We start from the raw sequence: 27,546 nt of genomic DNA, 5'->3' as shown, positions 1-27,546 counted from the left end.
AAGTTGCGGCGAGTCGAGGGTACTCTTTGCTGCAGAGCGTGGGCTTCATATTGCGGAGCACAGTGTGGGCACATGGACTTCAGTAGTTGCGTCTCTCGGGGCTTAGTTGTCCAGAGGCATGTGGACTCTTCCCGGGACCAGGGATCCAACCCGTGTTGCCCGCATCATGAGGCAGAGTCTTAACCACTGACCTGCCAGGGAAGCCCTATGTGATGGATTTTTCTCGTGGTGTTTGAGGGAGATGGAATAGTGACCCCCAGGATGCTCAGGCCCTAATCATGGGACCTGTGAAGATGCTCCCTGACCTAGCGAGAGGGTCTCAGCGGCTGGGACGATGTTACAGATCAGGAGATGGGTGCTCAGCCCGGGTTATCTGAGCTGTCTGACAGCATCACAGGAGTCCTTCTAAGAAGGAGATGGGTTCAGAGAAGGAGACTGGTGATGGAGGCAGAGGTCAGAGAAAAGAGTCTGAGAGACGGGAGATGCCGCACTGCTGGCTGTGAGGATGGAGGGAGGGGCCTGAGCCAGGGAGGTGGCGCCTCTAGCAGCTGGGAGAGTCAGGAGCCCCCCAGAAGGCACACAGCTGATGAGAGATCCGCACAGGACTCCTGGTCCTCAACTCGGAGGGCACTCTGCGCCGTTGGAGCCCTAGGTTTGTGGAGCTTGTCTGGTGGCTGGCAGGAACGTGCACAGAGCTGTGGGCCGCTCTTCCTTTGTGGCTCTCAGCCTTGGCGTCGTTCAGATAAGCGGTAGGAGGGACCCAGCCTGGCGCTCAGGCCCCGCCCCCGCCCTGTGCCCACACAAGCCCCGTCAGGCCGTGGCCTCCCAGCGTCCTGCTCCGGGGCTCTGCTCGCCTTGTCCATCTCACCCCTGGAGCAGGTGCAGTCCAGTGTCACGGGGCGGACTCAGGTTGAGGCCGTGTCCTCGCATCCTCTGAGGGGCCCCTGGCGCCTGTGATCCCCCGTCTTAGTGTTCCTGCTGCGTGGAGGCGGCACCCTGAGCCCCCGGTCCAGCTGCACAGGCCAGGGAGCAGAAGGGGCAAAGGTTCCTCCGACGTGGGCTGGGGATGTGGAAGGGCAGCAGGTAGTGGCCCTGAGTGCCCCCTGGACTTCAGGCCCTGTGTGATCAGGGAGAGTGCCTGGTGCACAGAGAACCTGGGTGGACTTCAGGCTCCGTGTGATCAGGGAGCACGCCTAGTGTGCAGGGAACCCAGGTGGTAGACGGTGCTCCATGCAGAGAAGGATGAAGTGGGGAACTGTATGCAGGTTCGAGGGACACGTGACAGAGTGCCAGGCCCACGTGGTAGGCTGGAGAGGGGGTCGGGACAGGGCTGGGAATATCACGCTCTGCCTCCGTGGTGGGTTTCGTCTTGACTCTTGTTGGAGGGGCAGCCGTTCCTCCTGGCCCCAGTCCTGCTCAGGGGCCCCTGGTTGTCGTCCCCTGTTGGGAACTGTGCTTTGGTGGCAGGAGCTGAGCCGAGATGGGGGCAGGCCCAGGGCTGGCCAGGAGTCCCAGGGAGGCTGGGCTTTACGTGGCAGCAGGTGGAGCAGGTGGAGGGAGGGGCTGGGGGAGAGATCTGGGGGAGAGACACTTCTGGGGTGGGGGCATATTGTACTCGGAGAGCCCCGGAATCCTTTTCAAAGACAGAGCACTCCTCAAGGTTTAGCTGTGTTGTGAGGTTCCGTTTTCTCCAGAGGACATACCTTCCCACACACTGTATTCTTGTCAAACCCCAGAGTTGCGGGTTCCCAACGTCCAGTTCCTGGACAACATCTGCCATTCGCTTCAGAAACCTTTAGTCCAGGGCCCACTGGGTCAGAAAGACAAGACTGTCTCCTGGGGAGGCGGCGTCCCTGCCAGTCACCTCTTGTCTGAATCCTGGGTCTCAGATGGACAGAGTGTGCCTGGCTGTAGGAGGCCCACCCCTTGGGGTGTTTCTTACTCACCCTCTCCTTCCCAAGGCGCTCAGGCTCAGCATACTCCACTGTCCCGGGCTCCTGGGGGTGCCTACCCCAGGCCAGGGTCCAGATCCAGAGAGCCTTCTGCTCCTGGGAGGGGCGGGAAAGAACCCTACCTGGTCACCGCAGTGCAGCACAAGTCGGGTGGCAACCTTTATGGGGGGCAGCCAGAGTACCCCCACGGCCCAGCCCGCGAGTCCCCAAGTTTGAAGGCCGCTAGGGGAGGCACCGGTGCAGGAGGGCCCCTCTGGGCTGGACTCACTGGGACCTAGAGGGCGGGGGATCCCGTCAACCTGACTCAGTGCCCTCTGTCCGCAGATGTGTCTTGGTGAGGAGGAGCTGCCCAGGATGGCCGGGAAATGCCCGTCCCGTGTGGTCCTGCTCCTCTGTCCCAGGCGGTGGGGTGCAGGGGGCCTGGGGGAACTGAGCGACTTCACTTTCACTTTTCCCTTTCATGCATTGGAGAGGGAAATGGCAACCCACTCGTGTTCTTGCCTGGAGAATCCCAGGGACAGCGGAGCCTGGTGGGCTGCCATCTATGGGGTCGCACAGAGTTGGACACAACTGATGCGACTTAGCAGCAGCAGCAGCTTTATTGAGATTGACTCCACCTACCAGCCAGTTCCTCCATTTAAAATAGATAATTTTGACGTGTGTGTTCAGAGTGCTGCAGCCGTTGCCGCAGTTGACTGGGGAACATTTCCATCGCTCCCTACAGAAACCCGACCTTGGCCTCTGGGGCCCTTCTGGGTCTGCTCCATCCCGCTGTGGCAGGTGTCAGGGCTTCCTTTCATTCCGTGGCTGAGCCACACTCCCGACGTGCCGCTGAGTGGAGGGGCTTGGTTTGTGTACCTTCATTTGCTGATGGACACTCGATGTGCTTCCAACTTTTGGCTGCTGTGAGTCGTGCTGCTGTGGACATCTGTGTATAAGTTTTTGTGTGGACAGATGTTTCTTGGGTGGGTACTTAGTAGTAGGATTGCTGACTTGTGCGGTCAGTGCCACATTTAACTTCGGGGAACTGCCGGGCTGGTTTCCCCAGCGGCAGGTCAGCTGGGAGTCGGGGTTCCTGTTTCTGTGCCTCCTCGCCTGCCCTTGTCATTACCTGCTTTTTCACTCTGGCTGCTGTGGGCAAGGTGTATCTCTCTGTGGTTTCCATTTGCTTTTCCCTGGTGGCTGACCGCCTCGAGCATCTTTTCATGCGCTTATTGGCCATCTGTGTCTCTTTGGAAAAATGTCTGTTCGAGTCCTTTGCCCACTGTTTAATTGTGCTGCTTGTCTGTTCACGCCTGAGTCGTTAGAACCCCGCTTGTCTTGCCGCGGCATGGTCTGGTCAAGAGTGTGTCCGTCTTTCTGGACTGTTGTGTGAGTTTCCTCATGGGGGGTCCTCGGGCCCCCTGTGTTCCCAGAAGGTTGGCCCAGGGCCGGATTTCAGTCAGATTCCTTTTGTTATCTTTTTAAGTAAGCACGTGTTTGATTTTCACTTGCCCTCCTTTAAAGAAACGTGCCACGGGTTATGGAGTATTGGGATTATAAACTGTTTTAATTTTCTTTTTCGTATTTACTTACTGAAAGCTTCATTGCAAAGGGCACGAATAAGAGGAAAAACCTCACACCTGCCTCCCTGCTGAGCTGAACCTGCATGGCGGTGGCGGGTGGAGAAGCCAGGGCTCTTGCTGGGTGCAGCTGTAGGAAGCTCCACCTGCTCGCATCCCCGCCCCTCGATGGGAAAGTGGAGGGCGCTTGGGTGTGCAGGACCCTGGGGCCACCCCACCCTGCGCAGGACAGGCTGGTCTTGAGGGGAGACAGGTGTCCTGCTTGGGCTCATCTCCCACCAACAGTGTGGGGCGGGGATGGGGGGCAGTCCCTGAGGGAGGGTGGGCTCCCCGCTTGGTGATGCAGTGGTGACCCTGTGTGTGCCAGGACCCCCAGAGCCTGTACCAGTTCTGCCAGCCGTGAGTGTGACCTTCACAGCGGGGCCTTGCCTGCCGCCCCCGCCCCTGCCCTGTACGCCCAAGTGTAGCGTGGGGTGGCCCAGGGCACGGCCTGGTTCCAAGGAGCTGCCTGGCTTGGCGGCTGTTCCCGGGCCTGTGGTGCCCTCTAGTGCCCACTGTGGGGAGTGTATTTGGAGAGCTGGTGGCTGTGACTTGGTGAATGGACACCGCCTGCCACTTTCCAGACAGGCAGGAGTCCTGCCCTTCTCACCCCACCCCCCGCCCCTGCTCACTTCGTGGGAGTGTGGACTTGGTGAGTTTTCCTCTGAGTTCTGGGTGTGCGTGCACTGGAGTTCCGACCTTGTCCACATCCTGGAGCGAGTCTGGTTTTCTCTTCTTTGGAGAATTTAATCTGCCAACAGGGACCCTTCCCCATTGTGTATCCTTCAAGTGTCTCCCTGACTAGGATGGGCCACAGCCTCCCTGCTGGTCCCTGTGACTCTCAAAACAGGATGGGCCTCTCTAGCCTGCAGCCTTGTCACCTGGAGGAGGTCCCCCCACCCCACTGACTCTCCCCCTCTGTGCCACGTGGTCCAGGCTTGGCTGTAGCCCGGGGTGATGGGGCTCTGCTCTCCTGGTTTCGGGTCCTGCCTTGTGCAGCCTGTGGGTCACTTGCGTGGGTCGCTGGGGCCTGGGCTCACTGACAGCAGCTGGCCCAGTGCTGGAGGGACCCAGGCGCTGCTTACCTCCTTGCCCATGGTGGCCCTGTCCGAGGAGGGCTTCCCTGTTCAGGAAACACACACACATATGACCTTACTCCCTTTTGCAGTCTGCCCCATGCCGCTGCCCCTGGATTCCAGCTCCATGATCAATGTCAGTGAATCTGGACATGGCCCTGATATGAAAAGATTTTTATTTCCAAGGCCCCTTGTTTGAAATGGGGGCTCAGGCCTCCAGCATCGCAGGGGCTCTTAGGACGAGTCATCTCTCTTTGTAATTAATTGAAGTCATTTGGTCTTTTGTGTGGGAGATGAAGCAGCCCTGGCTCCCCTGGGCCCCATTCAGCTGCACAGCCTCTGTCCTTGGGTAGGGTGCTTTGGGCCCTCGTGGGGGCCAGGGGGCCGGCTGGTGATGGTGGTGCTGACGTCCTCTGTCTCCTCACAGGTGTGGCCATCCCCCCGCCGTAGCCATGGGGTCTGAGGATCATGGGGCCCAGAACCCAAGCTGTAAGATCATGACGTTCCGCCCAACCATGGAGGAGTTCAAGGACTTCAACAAATATGTGGCCTACATCGAGTCCCAGGGGGCCCACCGGGCGGGCCTGGCCAAGGTGAGTGACCCCTGGCCCTGTAGCCATTTTCCATGGCTGCTGCCCTGTACCCACCCCACCCCCGCCCCAGGACTTGGGGCCCATGAGGCACCCATTAATCCGCTCCTTGAGCCCCTTATTTATTAAGGACACCTGTACGTTCTTTCCCCAAGCCCAGCACTGTTTTGGGCACCAGGATCCCCGAGGGCGTGGACACAGGGTGGGACTCAGCGCGTCATGATGGGACCTGCAGCCACCTCACCTCCCTGGGGCTTCGCAGAGTTGATGCTGAAGAGGGCTGACTTTCTGCCTTAATATTCCTCCTTAAACACCTTTTTTTGGAGACTGTCATGTACACGGGCAAGTTCAAACATTGTGATGGGGTCCAGGGAGAGCGAGCGCCCCCCCTGACCCCAGCCCGCCTGCCTGGAGCAGCAGGGCACCAGTTCCTGCTTCTCTTCCCATGCCTTTCCCACACGGTGTGAGCATGCGCACGTGCCAGAGATGGCTGCCCGCACCCTTCTGTGCAGCGGACAGGTCTCGGAGAGCTCCTTCGTGTGCACGTGAGCCTGTGTATATGTGGTTCTGCCCAGCACGTAATCTGGGAGATTAATCTGGGAGCCTGTTTGGGGTTCTTTGAGTTGCTTCCCATATGCCTGTCATTGCGTCTCACACCCAGTCCTCTGTTAGTGATGCTGGGGGTCGCCCAGCCTTTTCTGCAAAGGCCAGATAGGAAATATTTTCACATTCTTGAGCCCGACTGTCATCACCTCTCAGCTCTGCAGCTGTGGTTGATTCGCATCCCCACAGGCCTGGCCGTGTGCCCATAAAACCTGATGTATAGACATCAAAGTGAAGGTTTTTCTAGAATTTTCACACATTCTGAAATAAGTCTTGTCGTTTTCCCCTAACCATTTAAAAATGAAAAAAAAAAAGAACATGACGTCTGCTTGCTGGCTGGACAGAAGCAGGTGGTGGGTGGTCCTGGGCCGCAGGCCCTGGGGTCTGTCCCCCAGGCAGTGTCTGCCTTGAGGGGCAGGTGTGCTGACCTCCCCCATCCTCGGCTGGCTTTGGTGGCCGTGTCACACCCATGCTTTTCGTCTCAGCTGCGTGGAGAGCGAGAGAAGTGCCGTGGGCCTGCGGGGCCTCCTCCCTCCCATCTCTCTTCCTGGCACACCCCCTTCCCCCAACCCCCATCGCACAGACTCAGCAGAACATTCTCATCAAGGCCCCTGGCTCTGGAAGCCCCCTGCCTGGTTCTTGTAGGTTCAGAGCCTGTGTTTGGGGCTGAGAGATTGGCTGGTGGCAGTTGTTGGGCCCCTTTCCCCCAGGTGCCCCATCTGCCTGTGGTGGAGGGGGACTCCTGAGGCCTCCCTTTATCTGGCACGTCTTCTGTCCCTGACCTCGTTCCGCGTCTGCTGGGATGCGGCGCCAGTTCTGTTTTTGGATCCCAGTCGTGCTTTCTGCCAGGAATCTTGTTAACATCATGGAATGTTCTGCCGGCAGCACCTGACGCTCCCCCCAGCCTCTCGTCTCTGTCCTCTGCTGTCACCTCCGGCTCCCACTTCTGGGTGTTTCCAGTATTTCCTGTCGCAGGGCCACTCGGGGTGCAGCCTTGTGTGCTGTGACCGAGTCTCGGCACAGACCTCGCCAGCCTATATCCTCTGGGCTCTGCATCTCTGTTCTAAGCTCTTCAAGCCGCTGGACCCACTTTTTGCCAGCTTACTTGAATCAAAGGGAAACCACTCAGCCTGGATATTTTTGTGCGTCAGATGTTTTCAGGCACATTTTCTCTCTGCCCTTTGCTTGAAGGTTCCTTTCCACTCCTCTTAAGCGGTGTTTTCTGTGCTGTGTTTGCTATGGGTGGGCAGGCCTCTCTGGAAGGGCAGGGTGGGGGCAGGCGTGGCTGCTGGGAGAACTCCCCCGCTGTCACTAAGAGATGCTATGAGGAGAGTCACGCCGACGCACACGCTTGCACGCGCACCCGCCCTGCCCCCGTCTTCAGGTGCGGTGTGCTGATGCCTCTCCAGGGACAGACGGGTCCAGGGAGGCACCCTGCCACGTCCCTCTTCTCACCCCCCCGCATACCGCGTATCACTTCTTCCCCACGCAGCCCTTAGCCCTGCCAGTCTCCTTGGGGAAGGGGCTGGGCGTCTTGCTGGCTTGAGCGAGCTCTGCAGACGCCGGGTCCCCTTCACTCTAGTCACCCTGGCCGTGACTGCCCTTCTGGAGTCGGGGTGTGTGTGTGGTGTTGGGGTTTCCTTTTCCATCAAACATATGTTTGATGACTGCCCCGCAACACCAACAAAAGCTCTGTTGGGCTCAGGGCAGCTGGGTGGGGGTGGGGTGAGCACTCAGTGTGAGTGGGGGGCTGGAGCTCTGGAGGGTGGGGGACTCTGGGTATGTGTGGGACTTTCAGGATGACCAGCCACATTCCTCAGCTGTTCTTGTGCTCTGGGCCACTGCCCAGCTGGGGTCCTTTCCTCAGGCTGCTGGGGAAGGGCCGAGGGATAAGGAGTCAGGAGGGGGAATGGCCTGGGGTCCTAGGGCCGGGATTAAGGGTGGTTGGGGTCCTCAGTGCATCCCTGCCTGGCTCCTCTGAACACCAGGCCCGCTACCTTCAGGCTGGCTTGGGGTTCTGCTGGTTCCCAGGAGCAGAGGCTGGCCCCTCCCTTGCGTCTCACAGGGTCCCCTCCACGTGCACCCCAGCTGCGCACTGCTCCCGGCTTGGCCATTCGTCCCGTATCCCTGTTCCCTGGGCTGTGTGGTCTCTTCCCAGGAGGTGTCCCGGAAGTGGGGCTCCTGGAATGGGTGTTCACTGCAGCATCCGCATCTCTGCTCTGGGGCCTCATCCATGGGAGTCCTGAGCTGGGCACGCGGTGGCCAGAGGGTATGAGAGTGGAGCCCCCGGATGCAGCGAGTGCATGCTGTGCCAGGCAGCACCCACAGCCCACCCTGCCCACAGCTGCTCACTGTGTGACCACACAGATCCTAGGCAGCTGCGCAGTCTGCCCACTGCCCAAGCTGTTGATGCCCAGGTTGGCCTGGCCCTGGGGCTCCCGGGAGCTCGGTGACGTGGATGGGGGTGCCCAGTGCCTTGGTCTCTCTCCATCTGGCACCTGGTCCCGAGCGGCTGAGCCCAGGGAGGGGCCGCTGACCACTCTCCTGGTCTTACAGATCATCCCCCCAAAGGAGTGGAAGCCGCGGCAGACGTACGACGACATCGATGATGTGGTCATCCCAGCGCCCATCCAGCAGGTGGTGACGGGCCAGTCGGGCCTCTTCACACAGTACAACATCCAGAAGAAGGCCATGACGGTCGGCGAGTACCGGCGCCTGGCCAACAGCGAGAAGTACGCGGGCTGGGGCGGTGGGAGGCGGTGGGGCAGACAGTGTCCACAGAGCCTGCCTGTGTGCCCTGGGTGGGCCTCAGCACCCGAGGCTCTCAGCCCCCAGGTTCTTGGGGGGCGAAATCCAGCCCCTCTCCTGAGCCAGGGCCACGCTGTGCACGCTGTGTGGCCCTCAGCACTGACTGCAGAAGGCTAGCCTTTGAGGGCCCGCCCATGTCCCCCGGCCCTGGAGTGCCTCCCTGCCCCTCCTGGGATGTCTCAGCTCTGCGGCGCTTCATCAGAGGGAGGCTCCCTTGCAGGGTCTCTCTGAGCTCCTGGTTCAGCAGGGCCCACATGGGCACACACTCCAGCAGCCCGTGGGCACTCTCCCTTTCTGTGGAGCTCTCAGCCTCCCTGGCTCGCTGAACCCGTTGGTGCATTGCTCGCAGTGTGCTTGCTTGTTTGCTTTCAAACAGGCGTCCTGTGAGGCAGGCGTTGTCTGCCCCCACCCCATGGTGCCCGGCCCGTCATTGGTACCGTCTATATCTTCAAGAACCGTTAGAGACCAGGTCCCTCCTCCAGCTCCCATGCCCCTGGCCTGTGGTCTGATGTGGGGGTCCTGGACCCCGAGAGCTGGTGAGACAGGACCGCTGGACACTGTTCCAGGCTGGACTGCCCGCCCGTCCACCCACCGCCCCTGATGGTCGTCACACCTCGTCCTCGTGCTCCGGGGCTGGGCCTGCACCTGGGTGGCCTGTGCTTGAGAGAGCTCCTCCCCTGGTTCACCCAGCAGGTGCCCTGAGCCCCCATACCTGGTCTGTCCCCAGGTACTGCACGCCCCGGCACCAGGACTTCGACGACCTGGAGCGCAAATACTGGAAGAACCTGACGTTCGTGTCACCCATCTACGGGGCTGACATCAGCGGCTCCTTGTACGATGACGTAAGTACTGAGGCCACCCGGCGTCTGGATGGACAGTGAGGGCGAAGGGGCGGGTGGGCTCCCCCCGGAAGGTCAGGGCAGGGATGATGCAGGGCGCTCCGCTGGGCTTCTGCTGGGGCTCTACTTATAGGTGGGTGCGAAGCTCAGGATGAGAGAAGGAGGCTGGAGGTCTGTAGACTCTTTCCTGCCAGAGTCAGAGTGCAGCCCTGCACGGATGCCATGCTGGGCCGCTGACCTGCAGCCTGACCACGGGCAGTTTTAAAAAGACAACAGCTGCATTTCGTCCCTTGTCCCAGTTGCTGTTTCATCTCAGTCGTGTCTAACTCTGGCAACCCCGCAGCCTGCAGCCTGCCAGGGTTCCCAGTCTTGGCCTCCCAGGGCCTCTGTCAGTTCCCATTTGAGTGCTTTTCTGCTCGAGTTTCTATCACCGCATCTTCCTAGAGACCTGGGAGCTGAGTTCCCAGCCAGCCGAGCTGCCCCTGGCTGCATCCCGGCCCGTCCCTGTGCTGCCTTTGGGCCTTGCTGCCCGAGGCCTGTCCAAGGGGTGAGACCAGACCACTCCCCTGCCTGAGGCTTGATGCCAAGGCCTCAGGCAGGGCTCTTGTCCAGCAGAGTGGGACCATGTTTTGGGGGGATGGTTTGTAAATATTTATGGGACCTCGAATATTTGGGGGGATGGTTTATGAATATTTATGGGACCTCGGATAACCCTGGGATGGACCTAATGGGGTTCATTTCAGGGTTCCAAAGCCTGGCTCTCTCCTAGCTGTTCTGCACTGGTAGGATCCAGGCCTCTCCACTCCCCCTCTGCCCTCTGCGTGCCCCCCACTCTGTCGCTCTGAAGGTTGTCTGCTGAGAACACTCTTGTCCACTCAGCCCTGCTCCCCTGAGGGCGGCTGTGGGCGCCACCTGGTCTCGGGCTGGGAGGTAAGGGTGGGAATAAAGCCCCTCCTGAGAGAAGGGTCAGGACCTTCCCGGGCGCCCAGGGGAGGAGCATGTTAGAACCAGCAGCTCGTGTTTCCCAAGAAGCATGGGAAACATGTGACCTTGCTTGGGTCCCGAGCTGAGTCGCTGCTGGTGTTTCAGCTTCACAGAGCCCGTCTCACCTGCAGCGTCTTCCCTCTTCTGCTAGCGGGTTTGCCTCGTGGTACAAGACGCCAAGGGCGTTAGTTTGTTGCCTGGGAGTCGCGGGTCAGGCTTCTTCAAGTGAGCTCACCCATGTCCCCTAGAACCCAGAGAGATACCCTCATCCTGGGTCCAGTACCGAGTTTGCCCCCCACCCCTGCCTCCTCCTTTCTGGGCCTTGGTTTCCCCATCAGTAAAGTGGGGCACCGCGAGTGCAAGGAGCCCTTCACTGGGGGTATCCCAGACCCTGAGCTCGTCCGCTTGGCCTTGACCCAGAGTCAGGTGACCTGCAAACCCAGCCCTCCTCTGGACCAGCACGCAGCCCCTGGGAGCAGGGCAGTGCCTACTTGGAGGGCACGCCACAGATGCCCTGTCGCATGCACTGCTGCCTGGGCCCGTGACTGCCCCCGCGCCATGCCCCTGCCCCCAGCATGTCCCTGCCCTGTGCACCTCCCGAGCACCTCGCCCCGTCTCCTGGCCACGCACCTCTGAACACCGGGATCGGTCACCTTGTCGACGTCGAGTTTTGCAGTTACACCGATGTGTTTTTGTACCACCAGCCAGCTTGCCCTTGGGCCAGTGCAGAGGTTCCAGTGTCAGATTGATGGGGGGCTAGTGGGGCCGTGTGCCTTGCACTTCCTGGTGCTCCTTGGGGTCCATTCACTGCTCCCCTTGCTTCTCTGCTTACCTCAAGGGCCTCCAGACCCAGGGAGAGGGGCTTCACCTCCAGGCCCCCATTTCCCACATCAGGCCACTGAGGCCCGGAGTTGCCCTCCCTAGAGGCCAGAATCAGGGCTGGGCTCCCCCACCTCTCTCTGATTTCATTGTGTTCATGCCTTCTCCTGGGAGCAGCTTTGGCAGAGCCCTGCGGTGGCATCCCCAGGGCTGCGTCTGGTCTCTAAACACAAAGAGGGCTATTTCCCCGGGCGGGACAGAGCCCCTGTTCCGTAACTAGCACCCTTTCCCTTTGGACGCTTAGTCCCTACAGGAGCTTCCCCAGCTCTGAGTGGGGACGTCTCGGCTCCATGGCCGGAACCTTGCTGCATCCCACTCCGTGTCCAGTCCCAAGCTGGTGTTAAAATCCAGGCCGGCTGGCTGGCGGCCCCAGCTGCCTCTGTTCTGCACCTCCAGCCAGCTGCCATCCTGGTTTGGCCACGGGTGGGCCTCCGTGTGGGCGTGGGGGGGGCGGTCAGTGTTCGCCTCCCTGCCCGCCCCAACAGCCTGGCCCCAGCTGGCCGCTCTGCTGCTAAGTGTATGGACCGTGACTCCTTACAGGGGATTTGACCCCAGCCGCCTGATGGGGCAGAAGAATGGAAGTTCGTGTGCTTGAGTACAGGGTGGCTGTGGAGTTGTACGCCTGTTGGTCAAACGACCCGTCATTTTCCACATAGAGTTTTGGAAAGTTAGTGCCAGTTGGGTTGCTTTGTTTATTTGTTGAATATTTAAGTCATTGCTTTTTAAAACATTATTAAGATATAATTCACATACCATATAAACCACCCGTTTAAAACGTGTTCGATACTGTTTAGTTGCTCAGTTGTGTCCGACTCTTTGCAACCCCATGGACTGTATAGGCTGCCGGGCTCCTCTGTCCATGGGATTTTCCAGGCAAGAATACTGGAGTGGGTTGCTCTTTCCTTCTCCAGGGGATCTTCCTGACCCAGGGATCAAACATGCATCTCATACATTGGCAGGCAGATTCTTTACCACTGAGCCACCTGAAAAGCCCTATTTAAAGTGTACAGTTCGGTGTTTTTTGGAGTCACATTGTGGATGTGTAGGCCTGACGGCAGGGTGAATGCACAGGGCTTTGGGGAGGTGCCCCCTAACGTCAGGCAGCTTCTGCTGGGAGTGACGCCAGGCTTCTCATGCTTAAGGTGGGAGTCTGATCCTGGCCTTCCCCTGCATCCTGGGCTGCAGCCACAGCTCACCTTGTAGAGACCTACCACCGGCCCTGTGAAGTCAGGGCCTGGAACGTGGATGCGGCATGAGGCAGGGTTGGATCTGGGGTATGAAGGAACACCGCCGTGTGCTCAGCATCTCAGCATCTCCCCGAGGCTTCCCCAGGGACTGGGAGTCGATGGAAGCGTGTTTTATGAGCTCTCATGACGAGACTGGGCTTGTTTGCTTGTGGCATTAGGAATAGATGAACCTGGTTGGCGGGGATCCTCCCGCGTTTGCCTGGCTCTGAGCACCGTCCCCGCCTTGCGGTGGGAAGGTGCAGGAAGGCCTGTCTGGCTCTTGACTGTGAGGTCCCGTTTGATGTGTCTTTCCTCCCTCTGTGTCAGTGAGCTCAAGGCATGTGAATTATTCCTCACTGGCCATGGCCTCTGCAGCGTGGCCTTCACTGCCCGCAATTCCCGCACAACCACGCACAGCTCAGTGCAGGATTGGGGGAAGCTGCGTCTGACCATCTGGCCCAGGGTGGGGGCTGTGCGCGGCCCAGGGTGGGTTTTAGACACCAGCCTGGGCGAGGCTGTGAGGTGGGCGGGTGTGCGGCCGGTTGCTGCCTCTCGGTCCCTGTGTGGGGGTCATGCTGCTGCAGGGGGGCTCAGAGGGAATGATGTAGGTGTCTCACTGCTGGCGTCTGGGGGCGGGGGTCAGGGGAGCTGGGTACCCAGGGTGGCCAGCAGACTGACCGTGTGCTCGCCCTGCAGGACGTGGCCCAGTGGAACATCGGGAACCTGCGGACCATCCTGGACATGGTGGAGCGTGAGTGCGGCACCATCATCGAGGGTGTTAACACTCCCTACCTGTACTTCGGCATGTGGAAGACCACCTTCGCCTGGCACACGGAGGACATGGACCTGTACAGCATCAACTACCTGCACTTCGGGGAGCCCAAGTCCTGGTGAGGGCAGGCAGGGAGATGCGAGGGGCTCTACAGGTTGGGGGATATGGCTGCAGTGCTGGGTAGGGCTCTGCCAGCCCAGGCCCCACTAGACAAGGCCACGCAAGCCCCCCAGAAACAAGCTTCAGATCCCCAGAGCTTGTGGTTTCAGCTGGAGAGCCTCACACTGAATGTGCCCGTGGCCAGGCTTCCGATAGTACCTCGTGGGGTTATGTGAGGCTGTTGTCTTGGGGCTCGAGGAACCGCGGTTTCAGCCTCCCTGTACCTCCCTCTTGGCCTCCAGGTTGGAGTGGGGTTGGTGGTGCCCCTCCTGATTTCTGAGGGGCAGGCTCCACCTGCTGTTCGTAGTGTGGGCGCGGGCATGCAGGCCCCTGAAAGGCAGTCTGAGCGTCGGGCCCCGCAGGCGGGGCCGGCTGTCCCGTGCGGTGGTCTGGTAGCTCGAGCTGAGCGCTCCCCTGACACGGCTTCTGCTGGTGGGATGGCGAGCGGCTGCCAGTGCTCCTGCGTCTCCCGCAGAGACTCCTGAGCTGGGGCCGCTGGGGCCCCCTGCCTCTCCCCAGCCGTTAGGGGGTTGGTTCTGCTGTCACAGTAGTTGTGGCAGCTCAGAAGGGGACGGGAGCTGGGGAGCAGAGGGAGACACTCAGGAGCTCAGCTGGAGAGCTGTGCTTGCCTCTGTTGGGGGGCAGCGGGGTCCCAGGCGGGCCCTGGCCCAGGTGCCCTGCCTTATCCCAGCAGAGAGCTGAGCTCTGAGAGGAAGGTTACCCTCTGCCCCTAAGTCATGGGGACATCCTGGGCCATTTGCTGAGGGGTGGGGAACAGGCCCTCTGGGCAGAGGGCCCAGAAGCCAGGCTCCCCTGTTGGCTGCTGGCTTGCGACCACCTCTCCTTGCCTCTGCCGTGGACAGGGCGAAGCCCCCGCCCACCCCAGTCTGGCCATGGTTCCCGCTTAGTCAGGCAGGGGAAGCTGGGGACGTGTGGTTTCCCAGGGCTGCTGTGACAAAGGATTACAGGTCTGGTGGCTTTACCTCCCCGCACATTCGTTCTCTGAGAGTCCTGGAGCCAGGAGGCTGACCTGGACCTCATGGGGCTTAATCCAGGCACGGGCAGGGCTGGTCCCTCCGGAGGCTCCAGGGAGCACCAGCTCCTGCCTTTTCCAGCTTCTAGAGGCACCACATCCCTGGCTTACGGCCCCTCCCTGGATCCTCACAGCCAGAAGCTCAGCATCTCCTGTCTCTCTCTGCCTCTGACTGCCCCCTCCCTCTTACAAGGACGTTGTGATGACACTGGGGCCCTAGGGATGCAGGCTCGTCCCCATCTCAGGGGCCTATAGATGCAGGGTCGTCCCCATCTCAGGGGCCTACGGATGCAGGCTCGTCCCCATCTCAGGGGCCTAGGGATGCAGGCTCGTCCCCATCTCAGGGGCCTAGGGATGCAGGCTCGTCCCCATCTCAGGGGCCTCTGCTTAACGCCTCCTGCAGAATCCCCTCTGCCGTGAGAGGTGACAGATCATCAGATCGCAGGACTGGGCCATGGCGGTCTGTGGGGCCGTCTCTCTGCTGGCCGCGGGCGCTCTGGTCTGGCAGCTGTGCAGCATCGTGGGTTGCTGGGCTCTTGTTGCCCTCCCACAGGCTTCCTGTCTTCACCCTGTGCCTCTTCTTGTGTGCCTTTCTGTGGCTTCCCATGAGCCCACGATCATCAAAACCTCTAGGCCCTGGGGGTATTCGTCTTTGGGAGAGATTTAGAGAGAAGTTGGTGGGATTGGTGATGGTGGCCTGAGTCTCGTGCCTGTGGTGTGGCCCTCTGCAAAGAGCAGAGGGGCTTCCTGGTCTGGGTGCTGCCCAGGTCTGGGTGCTGCCCAGAGCTGCCCCCAAGGCCCCCCGACAGCACAGCTCCCCACACAGCAACACTGGGCTGGGACTGCCTGGTGGGAGGGGCCCTTGTTCTGCCCAGGCCAACATCTGGGGGGTGAGGAGGGTTCTGGCGCCGTTTCCTGCAGGCAGTGCGCTCCCCATGGGCCTGGTGGGCAGAGTGCGGACAGATACCCAGGCTGGGGCTGCATGTGTGCATGTGAGTGTGTGTCTGTGTATATGTGAATACATTTGTATGTATTTGTGTGTGTATTTGTGTTTGTGTGTATACAAATGAGTGTGTTAGTGTATATGAGTATATATATGAGTGTGTATATATGAGTGTGTGTATATGAGTGTATGTGTGTATATGCTTGTCAGGTATCTATATATGTAGTGTAAATGTGTGTGAGTGTGTGTGTATCAGGTGCCTGTGTGTGTGTATATTGTGTGTGTGCTGCTGGGCCTAGCTCCCTGGCCTGGTCGGTGGAGGAAGAACAGCCACCAGGGTCTCTTGAGTGGCTGTGTCCAGTCTTTTTAATTAAATGAAATTAAAAGACGCTTGCTCCTTGGAAGAGAAGTTATGACCAACCTAGACAGCTTATTAAAAAGCAGACATTACTTTGCCACAAAGGTCCATCTACTCAAAGCTATGGTTTTTTCCAGTAGTCATGTATGGATGTGAGCGTTGGACTGTAAAGAAAGCTGAGTGCCGAAGAATTAATGCTTTTGAACTGTGAGGTTGGAAGGTCCCTTGGATTGCAAGGAAATCCAACCAGTCCATCCTAAAGGAAATCAGTCCTAAATATTCATTGAAAGGACTGATGCTGAAGCTGAAGCTCCAATACTTTGGGCACGTAACGCAGAGAAATGACTCATTGGAAAAGACCCTGATTCTGGGAAAGATTGAAGGCAGGAGAAGAAGGGGATGACAGAGGATGAGATGGTTGGATGGCATCATCGACTCGATGGACGTGAGTTTGAGTGAACTCTGGGAGTCGGCGATGGACAGGGAGGCCTGGCGTGCTGTAGTCCATGTGGTTGCAAAGAATCAGACATTACTGAGCAACTGAACTGAACTGTTCAGTCCTGCCCCGACACTGCTCCCCAATGACCACTAGATGGCACTCTCACCCTTCTCTCCTGGCCATGGCTCCAGGCACAGTGGTGGAAATCTCCCACGTTCTTTCTAGACTCTTTGCCTGGTAGGGGCAGCGATCTGTCGCCCCCACGGCCCCCTGGGAACAATGGCAGGAGGAGAGTCTGCCTCCTGGCAGTGGGACCGCTCAGCTCTGCTCAGCCCTGGGTTTGGTTGGCATCTCTCATCAAGGGATCCTAAGAGGAGAAAACCCGCCTCTTCCTTATAAAAAAGAAAGAAGAAAAAGCAAGCCGCCGCTGCTAGGTCCTGGCATGTGCTCGGAATGGGAGGTGGAGCTTTTAGACACAGGCCTGCCTGGAGATGGGGTGACCCCTGGAGACTGGGGCCCTGTGTGTTCTCTGGGACATGAGGCTGGGGAGGAGCAGCGAGGGCCCCCCGCAAGAAGAGTGCGCAGGCACACTGGGGTCCAGGGTGGTTGGAAAGCAGTGGGACTGGGTTCCAGGGAGGTCCCTGAGAGAGGGGACGCTGGGGACATGAGGGCCAGCAGCCCTGGGTGACGGGGCAGGGTGGTGTCTGGCTCTGCACACTCCCTGTCCCCCGGGACGGCCCCCAGCACCTTGCGTCCTGTGCTGCACCCCTGGTTTGCTTGGGGTGGCCCCTGCTGTTCCCCCCGCCACCTGTCCCCTCCAGCCCGGTTCCTGAGTGCTAAGAAGCAGCCAGAGGGGTGTGCTGACCACAGCGCTGGTTCCCTGAAGGAAGAACATTCTGGAAGGCACTGGACCTGAATCTTGGCTTCTGGTTCAGAGTGGGTGGGAGTGCACGTGGGGTCCCTCATGCTGCCAGTGTGGCCAGTTCAGCTGGACAGGGTGGGGACCCCAGATGCTGGCACGGCACCCCATGCTCGTCCTTCAGTGGTCACGTGCAGGCTGTGTGTGATGCAGGTGTCAGTCTTTCCCTGCCAGACATGGACCCCATGGAGTCAGGGCCTTCGGTGCCCCCTGCGTCCCCATCCCCAGCAGCCTTACATGGGAGGGGGAGGGCTCTGACTACCAGGAGAGCTGGGAGCACCATGGGCATGGAGATTCATGGCGTGTGGAGGCCACATTCCCTCCTGGGCCAACGCAGACATCACCCTGGGGGCAGGGTGGCAGGGGCTGCCGAGGTGTTCTCTTGTCCCTGGGCTGGGGATTAAGGAGCCACCCAGGATCCTGGGAGGGTGGTGCCCTGCTCCCCACCCTTCCCCTGGGCCCTGAGTATTCCCCAGTGGATCGCGCGCCCACATCTGTCTCCCTGATCACACCACGCTCTTGTGTCTGCAGGAGCTTAATTGCAACTATTTCAGTGTTACGGTGGCAGCACTCTTCTTTAAGTGTTGACTTACTCAGGTTGTCTTCCTGAGCCTTTCTAAGCCTGTTGTTACTTTGGCAGTGTGACTTGAGTGTCAGCGTGATGCGAACAGCCTGGTGTCGATAAAGTCGTGGAATTTACTCTGCGAGGCCGGCACTGTGCCACGCTCAGGCAGCAAGGCTAAGAATACCTGCAGATCTGAGGCTCCAGATCCCTTTAGAGACAAGATTTAAAATAGACCTGGCCTTCCCGCAGCCTGGACCTCGGGCAGTGAGGCCAGGAGGTCGTGGGTGGCGGGAGGCAGCCGTTGCAGTTCTGTGTGATTCGGGGACCCCTCCTGTTGGGCTGGGCCTGGGTGCAGGTGGTGCTGGGTCAGCGTCCCAGGGTCCATATGTCTGCCTGGGCTCCCTGGGCAGCACGCTGCCAGAAACCATAGATGAGTGTGTGACACACCTGCCTATGCTTGGTGCCTGGACATAGGGCTGTATATCCACACGTGGGGTGGGGGGACTGGGCGGCGGGACCAACTGTGTTCCCTGTGGGGATTGTCCTGGCCGTGACTTTGGACTCTGCGGTTGGTTTCCCCCGGCTTCCCCAGCTGCTTGTGGTTGCTGGGGCATCAGGCTCGCCCGAGTCAGGGCACGGAGGAGAGGCTCTTAGGTGCTCAGTCCTGGGGTGTAACGGGCGGATTGCCACAGGCAGTCGGTGGAAGGGGTTGCAGGCGGGAGAGCCTGGGAGTGGAGAGCCTGGCCCTCTCCGTGACCTTTAAGGAGCCTGAGCGCTGCTCTAGGCGTGGTGAGAATTTCTCCTTTTGACTGCTTGGCACCTGCAGTTTTTCTTTGGCATCTTTGCTCAGGGGAGTTCTGTAGGAGAGGGATCAGGCAGGCTTTCTTTTGCTGCTGGGAAATGTAACGCCAAGCAGGCAATCGGCTGAGTCTACACTTGGTACTCTGGAGGTGTGCGTGTGTGTGTGTGAGAGTGTGCATGTGTGTGCATGCATGGGCATGAGTGTGCTCATGTGTGCACAGGCACATTTGAAGGTGTGTGCTCCCTGCCTTGGGGCCCAGGAAGGAGGCCAACTGGTGTTCCCTGCCCTTTGGCTGCAGCTTGGGGAAAAGGCTGTGAGTTAGGCTCAAGTCTGTTGCTATTTGGGGGCGGGGGCTGCTGGGCTGCTCCCCTCCCCCTTGATGGGTGCCCTGCTGGCCCCTGGGGACCCTCTTGCAGGCCCAGCCCAGGCAGCAGCTGCCCAGTGCCCAGCTGTGCCTACTGTCCCAGGGGACCAGCTCCTCCCCACCCCCTACCCCCACCCCCCACCCCCTCCTCCTCCCTGGCCACAGGCTGCAGGCTCCCACTCCGCCTGCAGGTGGCGCTGCTGGACCACAGTGCTGAGCCCACTGTGAGGGCCTTGGCTTTGTTGTACCTGGTGGCAGAACTGGGAATTCTGATGCTGGATGGAGCCAAGGAAAGAGACCCCATACGGCCCCCTGAAGGCACAGGATGCTGGCACAGGGCTGGGAGAAGCGGTTTAACAGGAGCCCAGAAGAGCTGAGCCCCTGGGGCATATGGGAAGCACAGCTGTGTTACTTCCCTTCACTCCGGGACCTCTTCTCCTCCCCGCATAAAGCCCTAGGCCCCTTCTTGTCCGGACCACGCTGTCTTCCCTGATGCCACCAACCCCACCTTTCTGCTTGTCAGGGTTGTGTCAGAACTCTAAAACCAAAAGCTGGCCTTGGCATTCGGAAATTAACTCCTGGAGTTGGAGAGACCTCCCAGTCTCAAACCAGGGCATCAAGTGTCATCAGGCTGCGAGGGTAGGATGGCATCGCTACTTATGCTGGCGGGTGAGACAGCCAGCATCTTCAGAGGGTTTTGTGTGGCGTGGCTCAGCATGGTTTGAATTACAGATCAGCCTAGTTATCGGACTGCTTCTCGCCAGCCTCGCTTGCACTGACCCCGTGGAAGCCTGGTGCTGCCCCTGCAGAGCTGGACAGTTTTGTCAGTTGACAACCCATGCTGCGGGCACCTCGGGTGGATTGGGCACCCGGGGGATCCCAGGGCACCCCTGGGGGCCTGCGCCCGCCTACTGCCCGCTTGGCAGTGGGATCCAGTCCAGAGGCTGCTTCCTGGGATCTCGCAGTGCTGGGGGTACAGGCACAGTTGGTGTTCGTTCGGGGATGCAAAGCGGTTTCACATCACACTAGGCAGAGCTAGGTCAGCCTTCTGTGGAGGAGGATCTCACCATATGCTCTACTCCACAGCCAGTGAGGCTGAGGGGGTGATCCACTGAGGTTCCTGGTGGTCTGATGCCTCGCGGTGAGGCTGGGCAGCCAGGCGGCACTCGGGCCCAATTGGCTTCTTGGTGGGCAGGGCTGGGAGGGCTCGTGACGCTGGGTGCCCTGCACAGGTGGTTTGCGATCCACTGAGAGACCATTTTCCTTGTTCTTTCCGTGTTTGCCACAAGCTTGTCTGTTTACCCACTGTCTTGGTGGCCTACTCCCTCCCTCTCTCTTTTTACAAGAGTTTGTTTTTTAGAACTGTTTTAGATTTGCAGAAAACTGAGAAGCTAGCGCAGAGTCCTGTGCACCCACCACCCAGCTCCTTCTTAGTTCAGACGTGGCTGGAACATTTGTTGCAGTTAATGAACCTTATGGAGAGATTCTTGTTGACTGGGGTCCTGATTCATCCAGCTTGCCTCGTGTCTCCCTGGTGTCCTCTTCTGTCCCAGGACCCCTGTGACGCTCAGACGGTCTGTCTCCTCAGGACCCTCTGGGCTGTGATAGTCCTCAGACTTTCCTTGCTCTTTTTTATTTTTTAGAAATTTATTTTATGGAACTATGTACAGCAAAGGGATTTAGTTATATGCTTGTATATATACGTACACACACACACTTTTCATGTTTCTTTCCACTGTGGCTTACCGTAAGGTCTTGGGTATAGCTCCGTGTGCTCTACAGTGGGGCTTTGTTGTCTGTCCATCCTATAATAGTTTGCGTCTGCTCATCCCAAACTCCCACTCGACCCTTCTCCCCTTGGCAACCGTAAGTCTGTTCTCTCTCTGTGTGTCTGTTTATTTTTCATAGATAATTTCATTTTCTCATATTTTAGATTTTATTCAAGTGCCCTCATATGGTATTTGTCCTTCTGTTTGATTTACTTCATGTAGTACGATCCTCTGTAGGTCCATCCATGTTGCCGCAAATGGCATTATTTCATTCTTTTTACTGGCTGAGTAATATCCCATTGAACATATAAACCGCATCTTCTTTACCCACTCATCTGTGGATGGACAGTTAGGTTGTTTGCGTGTCCTGGCTATTGGAAATAGTGCTGCAGTGATCACTGGGATGCATGTATCATTTTGAATTATAGTTTTCTTTGGATATGTATGCCCAGGAGTGGGGTTGCTGGGTCATGTGGTAACTCGTTTGTAGTTTTTTTGGGGAACCCTGATGCTGTTCTTCACAGTGGCTGAACCAGCTTACATTCCCACCAACAGTGGGGAAGGATTCCCAGACTTTCCTTGTTGTTGATGCCCTTATGATTTTGAGGAGGACTGGGGTCAGAGATTTCATAGAGCTTCCCTCCGTGGGAGTTTGTCTGGTGTTTTCTCACGGTGACGCTGGGGCACAGGGTGTGGGGAGAGGACAGAGGTGAGGGGCTGAATCATCCTTCTTCTTGGGGTGCCTGTCCTCAGCATGACTTCTCCCTATTGGTGTTGACCTGGGTCCCCGGGCTGAGGTCGTGCTGGTCAGGTGCCTCTACTGTAGTCACGCCACCCCGTTCCCATATGGCCTCCCTTTGGAATATACTTTTTTTTCCCTTCAGTGCCTCGAATTTCAGAAAAGAAAAGAGAATAGTGAACAGAACAGCCTAGTGTCTGATACCCAGATTGGACAGTTGTGGCCGATCAGGCGTCCTTCTGTTGGACGTCTTTCATCTCTGTCTTCCGCCTCCCTCACGCTGGGCGGTCTCTGTTCCCCACTGCTCCATAGCTGATCCCACAGATGGACATCTCACAGCACCCAGGAGCAGGACTGCTGGGGCCTTAGTTCAGGGCCTGAGGCAGAGTCGAGTGGTGGCGGGCCAGGCCCCTACCTGGGGCTCTGGAGAAGGTCCACTTGGCACTGGGGGTCCTCTCACACTTGGACCCTCTGACTTAGGGTGGGCCCAGCGCCTTTCCAGGGCTCAGCTGATCAGGTCAGGCCCACCCAGGGTCACCTCCCTATTTGAGGATCTGCTGATTTGGGGCCTCAGTTGTAACAGCCAAGTCCCCTCCAGCAGCACTGAGAAGGGTGTCGGAATGACCGAGCGCAGGGGCACCTGAGAACGGTGCCTGTCGTGGTGCGCTCCCTTCTCGGTGGATGTTTTTATCGTGAGACTTAACACAGAACAGAAAATCATATGGAATGCGTACTTGTCCAAGGAAAGATAATTACATGCAGTTTATCAGATGGCTCCCCGTCACCTCTGTGTAAGCCCCCAGGAAGGACGATGTTGGAAAAGGAACTGCCTCATTCCCTGTCCCTGGCCCGCAGAGCTGAGGTCACCCTCCCGATTCTGGTGGTCTTCCTGTCACTGCTTCTCTGGGCTGTTTTCCACGTGTGTCTGAGTCCCTGGGGGACACGGCTGCATGCTGGCCGGGTTTGAAACCCCAAATCCTGGGCTGATTTGTCTTGCGTCTCTGCTCTGGGTCTGTGAGGGTGTGCCCTGCCACGCATGGTGATACTGCCCATCTTCACGGCTGCAGCGTTTCCTGTCACGTGGCCGCGCCTCCATCTGTGTGTCTGTCCCCTTGTGGGTGGACGTTCGGGTTGTTGCTTCCAGTTTGGGGCCTGGCCACACTGCGTATTACCTTTTACCTGCTGCTCGTGAAGAGGTCAGTCACTGTACGTGACAACGTGACATGACAAGAAATAGCAGCAGCAGTAGCCACGTTGTCTTGCCCGCAGCTCCTTCACAGACAGGACCAGATTGCTGGGACCGTGGCTGGGGAGTGGGGGCCTGGGGCCAGGCCCAGGCTGTGGGGTGAGCCCACGTTCCTAACCACTGCTCCGCCCTGCCCCTTGAAGCATCGTCCTGCACACCAGGCAGGTGCTCCCATGGATACAGGCTGTGTCCCAGTTGGCAGAGGGGGCTTGAACTCCGACGTGTGGGAGAGAGTGGATCCTTTTCTTACAGAGTCCCCCAGACATCTCTGAATCAGGCCTGCTGAGCTGAAGTCAAAGCCTGTGGATCCTTGTGAGAGATGGAGAGGCTGCGGGGCTCTGGGACCCAGGCCAGCAGAGGCTCTGCCACCTTAAACACGTGGCTTCTGAGGTCACCCTGGGCAGAGACATTCCTGTGGGGCAGAGGGAGGTGTGTTCCTGGAACTGTGATGGGCGGGCTAGGGAGTCAGTACCTGGCTTCTGCCCACGTCTCCTTGGCCAGTGCTGGGTCCTGGGGCCACACCTTCCAGCACTGGAGCCGGGAGCCATGGTCTGACCGCATGTTGGGAGTGCAGGGAGGGAAAAGGGCAGGTGAGCCATAGCTTTGCCGCCTGTGGGTGCTGGATGAGGTGGTTTTGAGGTTATAGAGGAGATGGGTCAGCTCAGGCCCTGACGAGGTGCTCACTCTGGGCCGACCGTGAACCACACCAGGGCAGATGCCATCTGTCAGGGCAGGAGCTTGTGTGTGTAGCCCCGCTGTCCCCCACGCCCAGCCCCAGTGGGGCATAGAGGGCCAAGCAGGAGGCAGGCAGCAGCTGGGACCACTGAGATGGATGGAGGCAGGGAGGCTGCTGGGCTGAGGCTTGTGGGAGGAGAGGCCACTGGGAAGCCCATGGAAGGGCCCTGATGGAGGGCAGGCAGGCAGACCAGGAGCAGAGAGGTGGGAGGGCCCTGAGTAGGGAGTTACCCCACGATTCCAAAAAGAGCCCTCCGGCCAGGGGGACGCTAGCTGTGGAAGGGAGACCGTGGGGGTTGGTCTGGCAGGTTGGGGTTAGCCCTTGCTGCCTGGGCAGGCCGGCCTGCCTCTGTGGGCACAGCCATCTCCTGTCTGTTACTCATGGCTGCAGGCGTGGCTGGCCCGTCGCACAGCCCGTGCGCTTGGTCTGGCAGGAGCAGATGGTCCTTCATTTTGGAGTCTTTTGTTCAGAGTGGGCGCTTTGGGGTTGGAACGGCCAAGGCTGTGCTGGCTCAGGCTGTTTGAGTGATCGCTATGTTTTTTGCTTTAGGGTAGCAGGGGCCAACCCCCCCACCCAGAACTCCAGGCTGGGGCACCAGGCTAGTCGCTCTAAGAAACCGTTGGTTCTAGAGAAGTGTCATCGCTGGGCATCTGTCCATCCTGAGATGCCCCCACCAGCAGAGTTTGGATTGGAGGTTGGTTCAAACCTCCATGGTCTTGGCCCCAGGAGTCGCTCACCCTCCCACCCATCCTGTAGATCCGGCTCTGTGTGCTGGGTCTCGTTTCCATGGCAAACTTCTCTGCTGTTGGCCGCTTTCAGCTCCCTGGAAGGGAGATCCCTGAGAATCTGAGCTGAGGGCGTCTTCGTTAGCTTTGCTTCAGAACCTGGCTGAGGACGAGTTTCCCCTCACGTGCGCACAGCAGCAGGAGATGGAAGCAGGGCTGCGCGACCGGCAGGCTCACGTGTCTGGCGTGAGACGAGCTGAAGGTGCTCTCTCTGTGGCTCCTCTCGGTCTGTGTGCTCTAACTCTCCCGAAGCACCAGGGTCCCCACACGGGAATAGGCTGGAGCCGCTCCACTTCGAGGCCGCCCTGGCTCTCGCAGCCCAAGGACAGACCTGGACCCCTGGGCACCCTCTCCAGCTCCCCTAGCTCCCCCCACGCCCTGGCCTGGCCTGTGATGTCCAAGTCCTGCCCTGCAGATGCTCCTGCGCTCTGTGGACCTCCCTCTGTTCTTTCCTGTTCATACCTTCCTGTGTGTTTCTGCAGAAATAAATCGAGGAGGGAGGGTTGTCCCCCAACTGGAGCGGAGGCCATGGGCCTCAGCACGCTGGCAGGCTGCCTCCTGGTTTTATAATCAGCAGTTGAGGCCAGTTCAAGGGGGAGATGGCGGTGGCTTTTCCGGTGGGATTGGATGCTCACTGGCACTGCGTCCCCACAAATTGACCCCCCGTCACTGGTAGCACGAGGCCCTCTTTCCACTCTGACCTGAGGCTGTACTGAGCGGCTCGCCTTTAAAACCTTACCTGAGAAGGGCCCCCACAGCTTCAAAAGCAACGTTGAAACCCAGCTCACATGTGACTTGGCATTTTTTGGTCCTGTTGTATAACAAAAATAATTCAAGGACCTGAAATAGACTAGGGCTGGAGATCAGATGCCTCCAATTCAGCGTTTAGTTGCTTTTAACACTTGCCTTGTAAAGCCTGCTCCTTAATAAAAGTGGTGACCGGCTCTTGTGAACCGGGCCCTGGGGCTGGGGGTCACTGAGGTGCTGACCCACCCCCAAGTTCCCTGGCCGCTCACGGGGCGAGTGTGCAGGCCAGGACACCGTCCACCCACTTCCTGAGAGGCCTGGGCGGCCCCTCCGCCTGCAGAGCGTCCCCCGGGCTGGCGTCCCCACCTGAGGCTCCGCATTTTCTCAGAGCAGATGCTCCCAGGACTCTGTTTATCTCATGCCCGTCTCAATGAAAATGTCACTATTTGAAATCACTGACACTGCTGGCGTGAAACACCAGATTCCATCATCTATTGTCCCGTGAAACGATCCATTAAAGATAAAACCGCCCGCAGCTCAGTGAGGTTCTATCCTGGGGACAATCCTCCTAGGTCCTTGGCTGATCCTATCTCCCCAGCAAGTGTCTGTATCTGTCACATAAAGGGCCCCAGTTCCGGGACAGATGAGGGGGGCGGCCTCCTCGTGCAGGCTGCGCCTCGGAGCCCGAGATGGGAGCTCCTGATAGAAGCAGGGCCACCGTCCTTTCCTTCGCTGTCAGGCAGTTTCAGTCACTCTCAGGGAGCCATGCCGCCCGGCCTACGGCTCTGCACAGTGGTGCTCCAGTAGGGGAGGGGGGGTCCCTTTGGTGGGGACCCCCACCCTACCCACCCCCCCAACCTGGGCTGGAGTCTGACCTGGAGGTGCACTTCCCTGCTCTCCTGAGTGTTTAGAAAGGGCTCAGTCCCCACTCCCCATGCCAGCAGGAGCTCTCCCGCCTGCCCAGGCAGATGGGGTTGGTGGCAGCTCTTCGGCCCTGCCCTCCCAGGAAGGCAGGGGAGCCCAGGCGTCCCGGTGTTCCCAGGGCTGTCCGTCCACCCAGCCTTCAGACCCGCTCCCTCGTGTTTCAGGGGTGAGCGAGCCTGTCTGCCTTCTCTCGCGTCTCTCACTTCTCCTGCCTGGTGCCGGGTGGTCGCTTGTCCGCCTTTAGCCTCCTGTCAGTGTGACTGCTAGTAACGTGCCTTTCACGTTTGGACCATCACAGTGAGGCCGCCCGCTTGTACCTGACAGACTAGCCCGCCCTGTGTGCACTCTGGAGTCACTGTTGTGATCACACCCGTTATTGCCTCCTTTACTGAAGGACAAGGTTGGGGGCATGGGGGCGTTTTGTGGTACAGGCTCGCCTTGTTTTATTGTGCTTCGTAGATGCTTCGATTTTTTTTTACAGATTGAAGGTTTGTGGCAACTGTATGTTGTCCAGTGATGGTTAGCACTTTAGAGTAAGAGGGCATTTTAAAATTGAGGTATGTGCAGTATTTTTTTAGATATAATGCTCTTACTGCACACTTAATAGACTACGGTAAGGGTACGGTTTAAATGTACCTTTTCTTATGCACTGGGAAACCAAAACCTCACGCGGCTCAGTTTATCGCAGTGGCCTGGAACTAAGGGCCCCAGATCTCTGAGCTCTGCCTGCGTGCGTCTTGCCCTGGCCTGCTGCGGGCGGGGACACCGTGCTGCTCGTTGGCGGCCTCGCTGAGGGCTTGCCAGTCTCCTGCACCAGACTGGGGATTCTGTGAGGGGCGGGGGCCTGCCCAGGTTTCTGTTTGCCCTCGTTTGCGGTCAAGAATTCCTGCTTCTGGACCCCAGACAAGGGAGAGGGTTTACCTTAGTGGTTTTTATAGTCTTCTGAGAAAGTACAGACGAAGCCTGGCTATCTATGTACTGATTTTTTTTTTTTTTAATTCTGCACCCTCACTTAACTGTTTAGTTCTTTTTTAAAACGTTTTATTTAATTTTTAATTTTTTTTCTTTGCTTTTTGGCTGTGCTGGGTCTTCTTTCTTACTGCAAGGAGGCTTTCTCTAGTTGCGGCGGGCCGGGGCTCCTCTTCATCATGGTACACAGGCTTCTCGTTGCAGTGGCTTCTCTTGTGGAGCACAGACTCGAGGGCGCTCAGCTTCAGTAGTTGTGGCTTCAGGGCTTAGTTGCGCCACACCACGTGGTGTCTTCCCAGAGCAGGGATCGAACCTGTGTCCCCTGCATTAACAGGCGGATTCTTCACCACTGGCCCACCAGGGAAGTCCCTGGACTGTTCCGTTCTTAATTTCCCAGCTCGCTGTCTTAGAAGGTCGTATTACTTTATGTGAGAAGTGTGTCTCCCTGTTGACCATTATTCCCCGTATATCTTTTTGTCGGCTTCTCCCCTGGCCAGCGTCTTCATTGCAGTACTGTGGACCGCTTTGCCCCGACTTTCTGGGGTGCCTCTCCTGCCTCACCCCAGTGAAGTGTGACCATGGGGAGGTCCCTTCTAGTTCTAGATAGCTAATAATTTTTTGTACTGGATGGTTTGGAAGTTTATATAAATGAAAGGCATCTGAAGTTCAGGGCTGGGTCGGTAGAGCAAGTCTCTGTGGCTCATCTCCGTGTGGCTCAT

The 27,546-nt window shown here is 58.5% G+C and overlaps 1 protein-coding gene across 2 annotated transcripts in view; it reads left to right on the top strand.

Moving 5' to 3' along the window:
• Window positions 1–27,546, top strand: part of KDM4B (lysine demethylase 4B) — a 116,375-nt gene that overhangs the window by 30,096 nt on the left and 58,733 nt on the right. For both annotated transcript variants that reach the window (XM_052644438.1, XM_052644437.1), the window contains exons 3-6: window positions 5,057–5,222; window positions 8,379–8,554; window positions 9,358–9,472; window positions 13,255–13,448. In XM_052644438.1, the coding sequence (XP_052500398.1) occupies window positions 5,082–5,222; window positions 8,379–8,554; window positions 9,358–9,472; window positions 13,255–13,448 (626 nt within the window). In that variant the 5' untranslated portion in view covers window positions 5,057–5,081. The remainder of the gene's footprint in view (window positions 1–5,056; window positions 5,223–8,378; window positions 8,555–9,357; window positions 9,473–13,254; window positions 13,449–27,546) is intronic.

The sequence above is a fragment of the Budorcas taxicolor genome, chromosome 7 (genome assembly GCF_023091745.1).
Source record: "Budorcas taxicolor isolate Tak-1 chromosome 7, Takin1.1, whole genome shotgun sequence".
Lineage (NCBI taxonomy): Eukaryota > Metazoa > Chordata > Mammalia > Artiodactyla > Bovidae > Budorcas > Budorcas taxicolor.
Note: the sequence above shows the minus strand (reverse complement) of the source record. Positions and strands in the feature narration are given on the sequence as shown.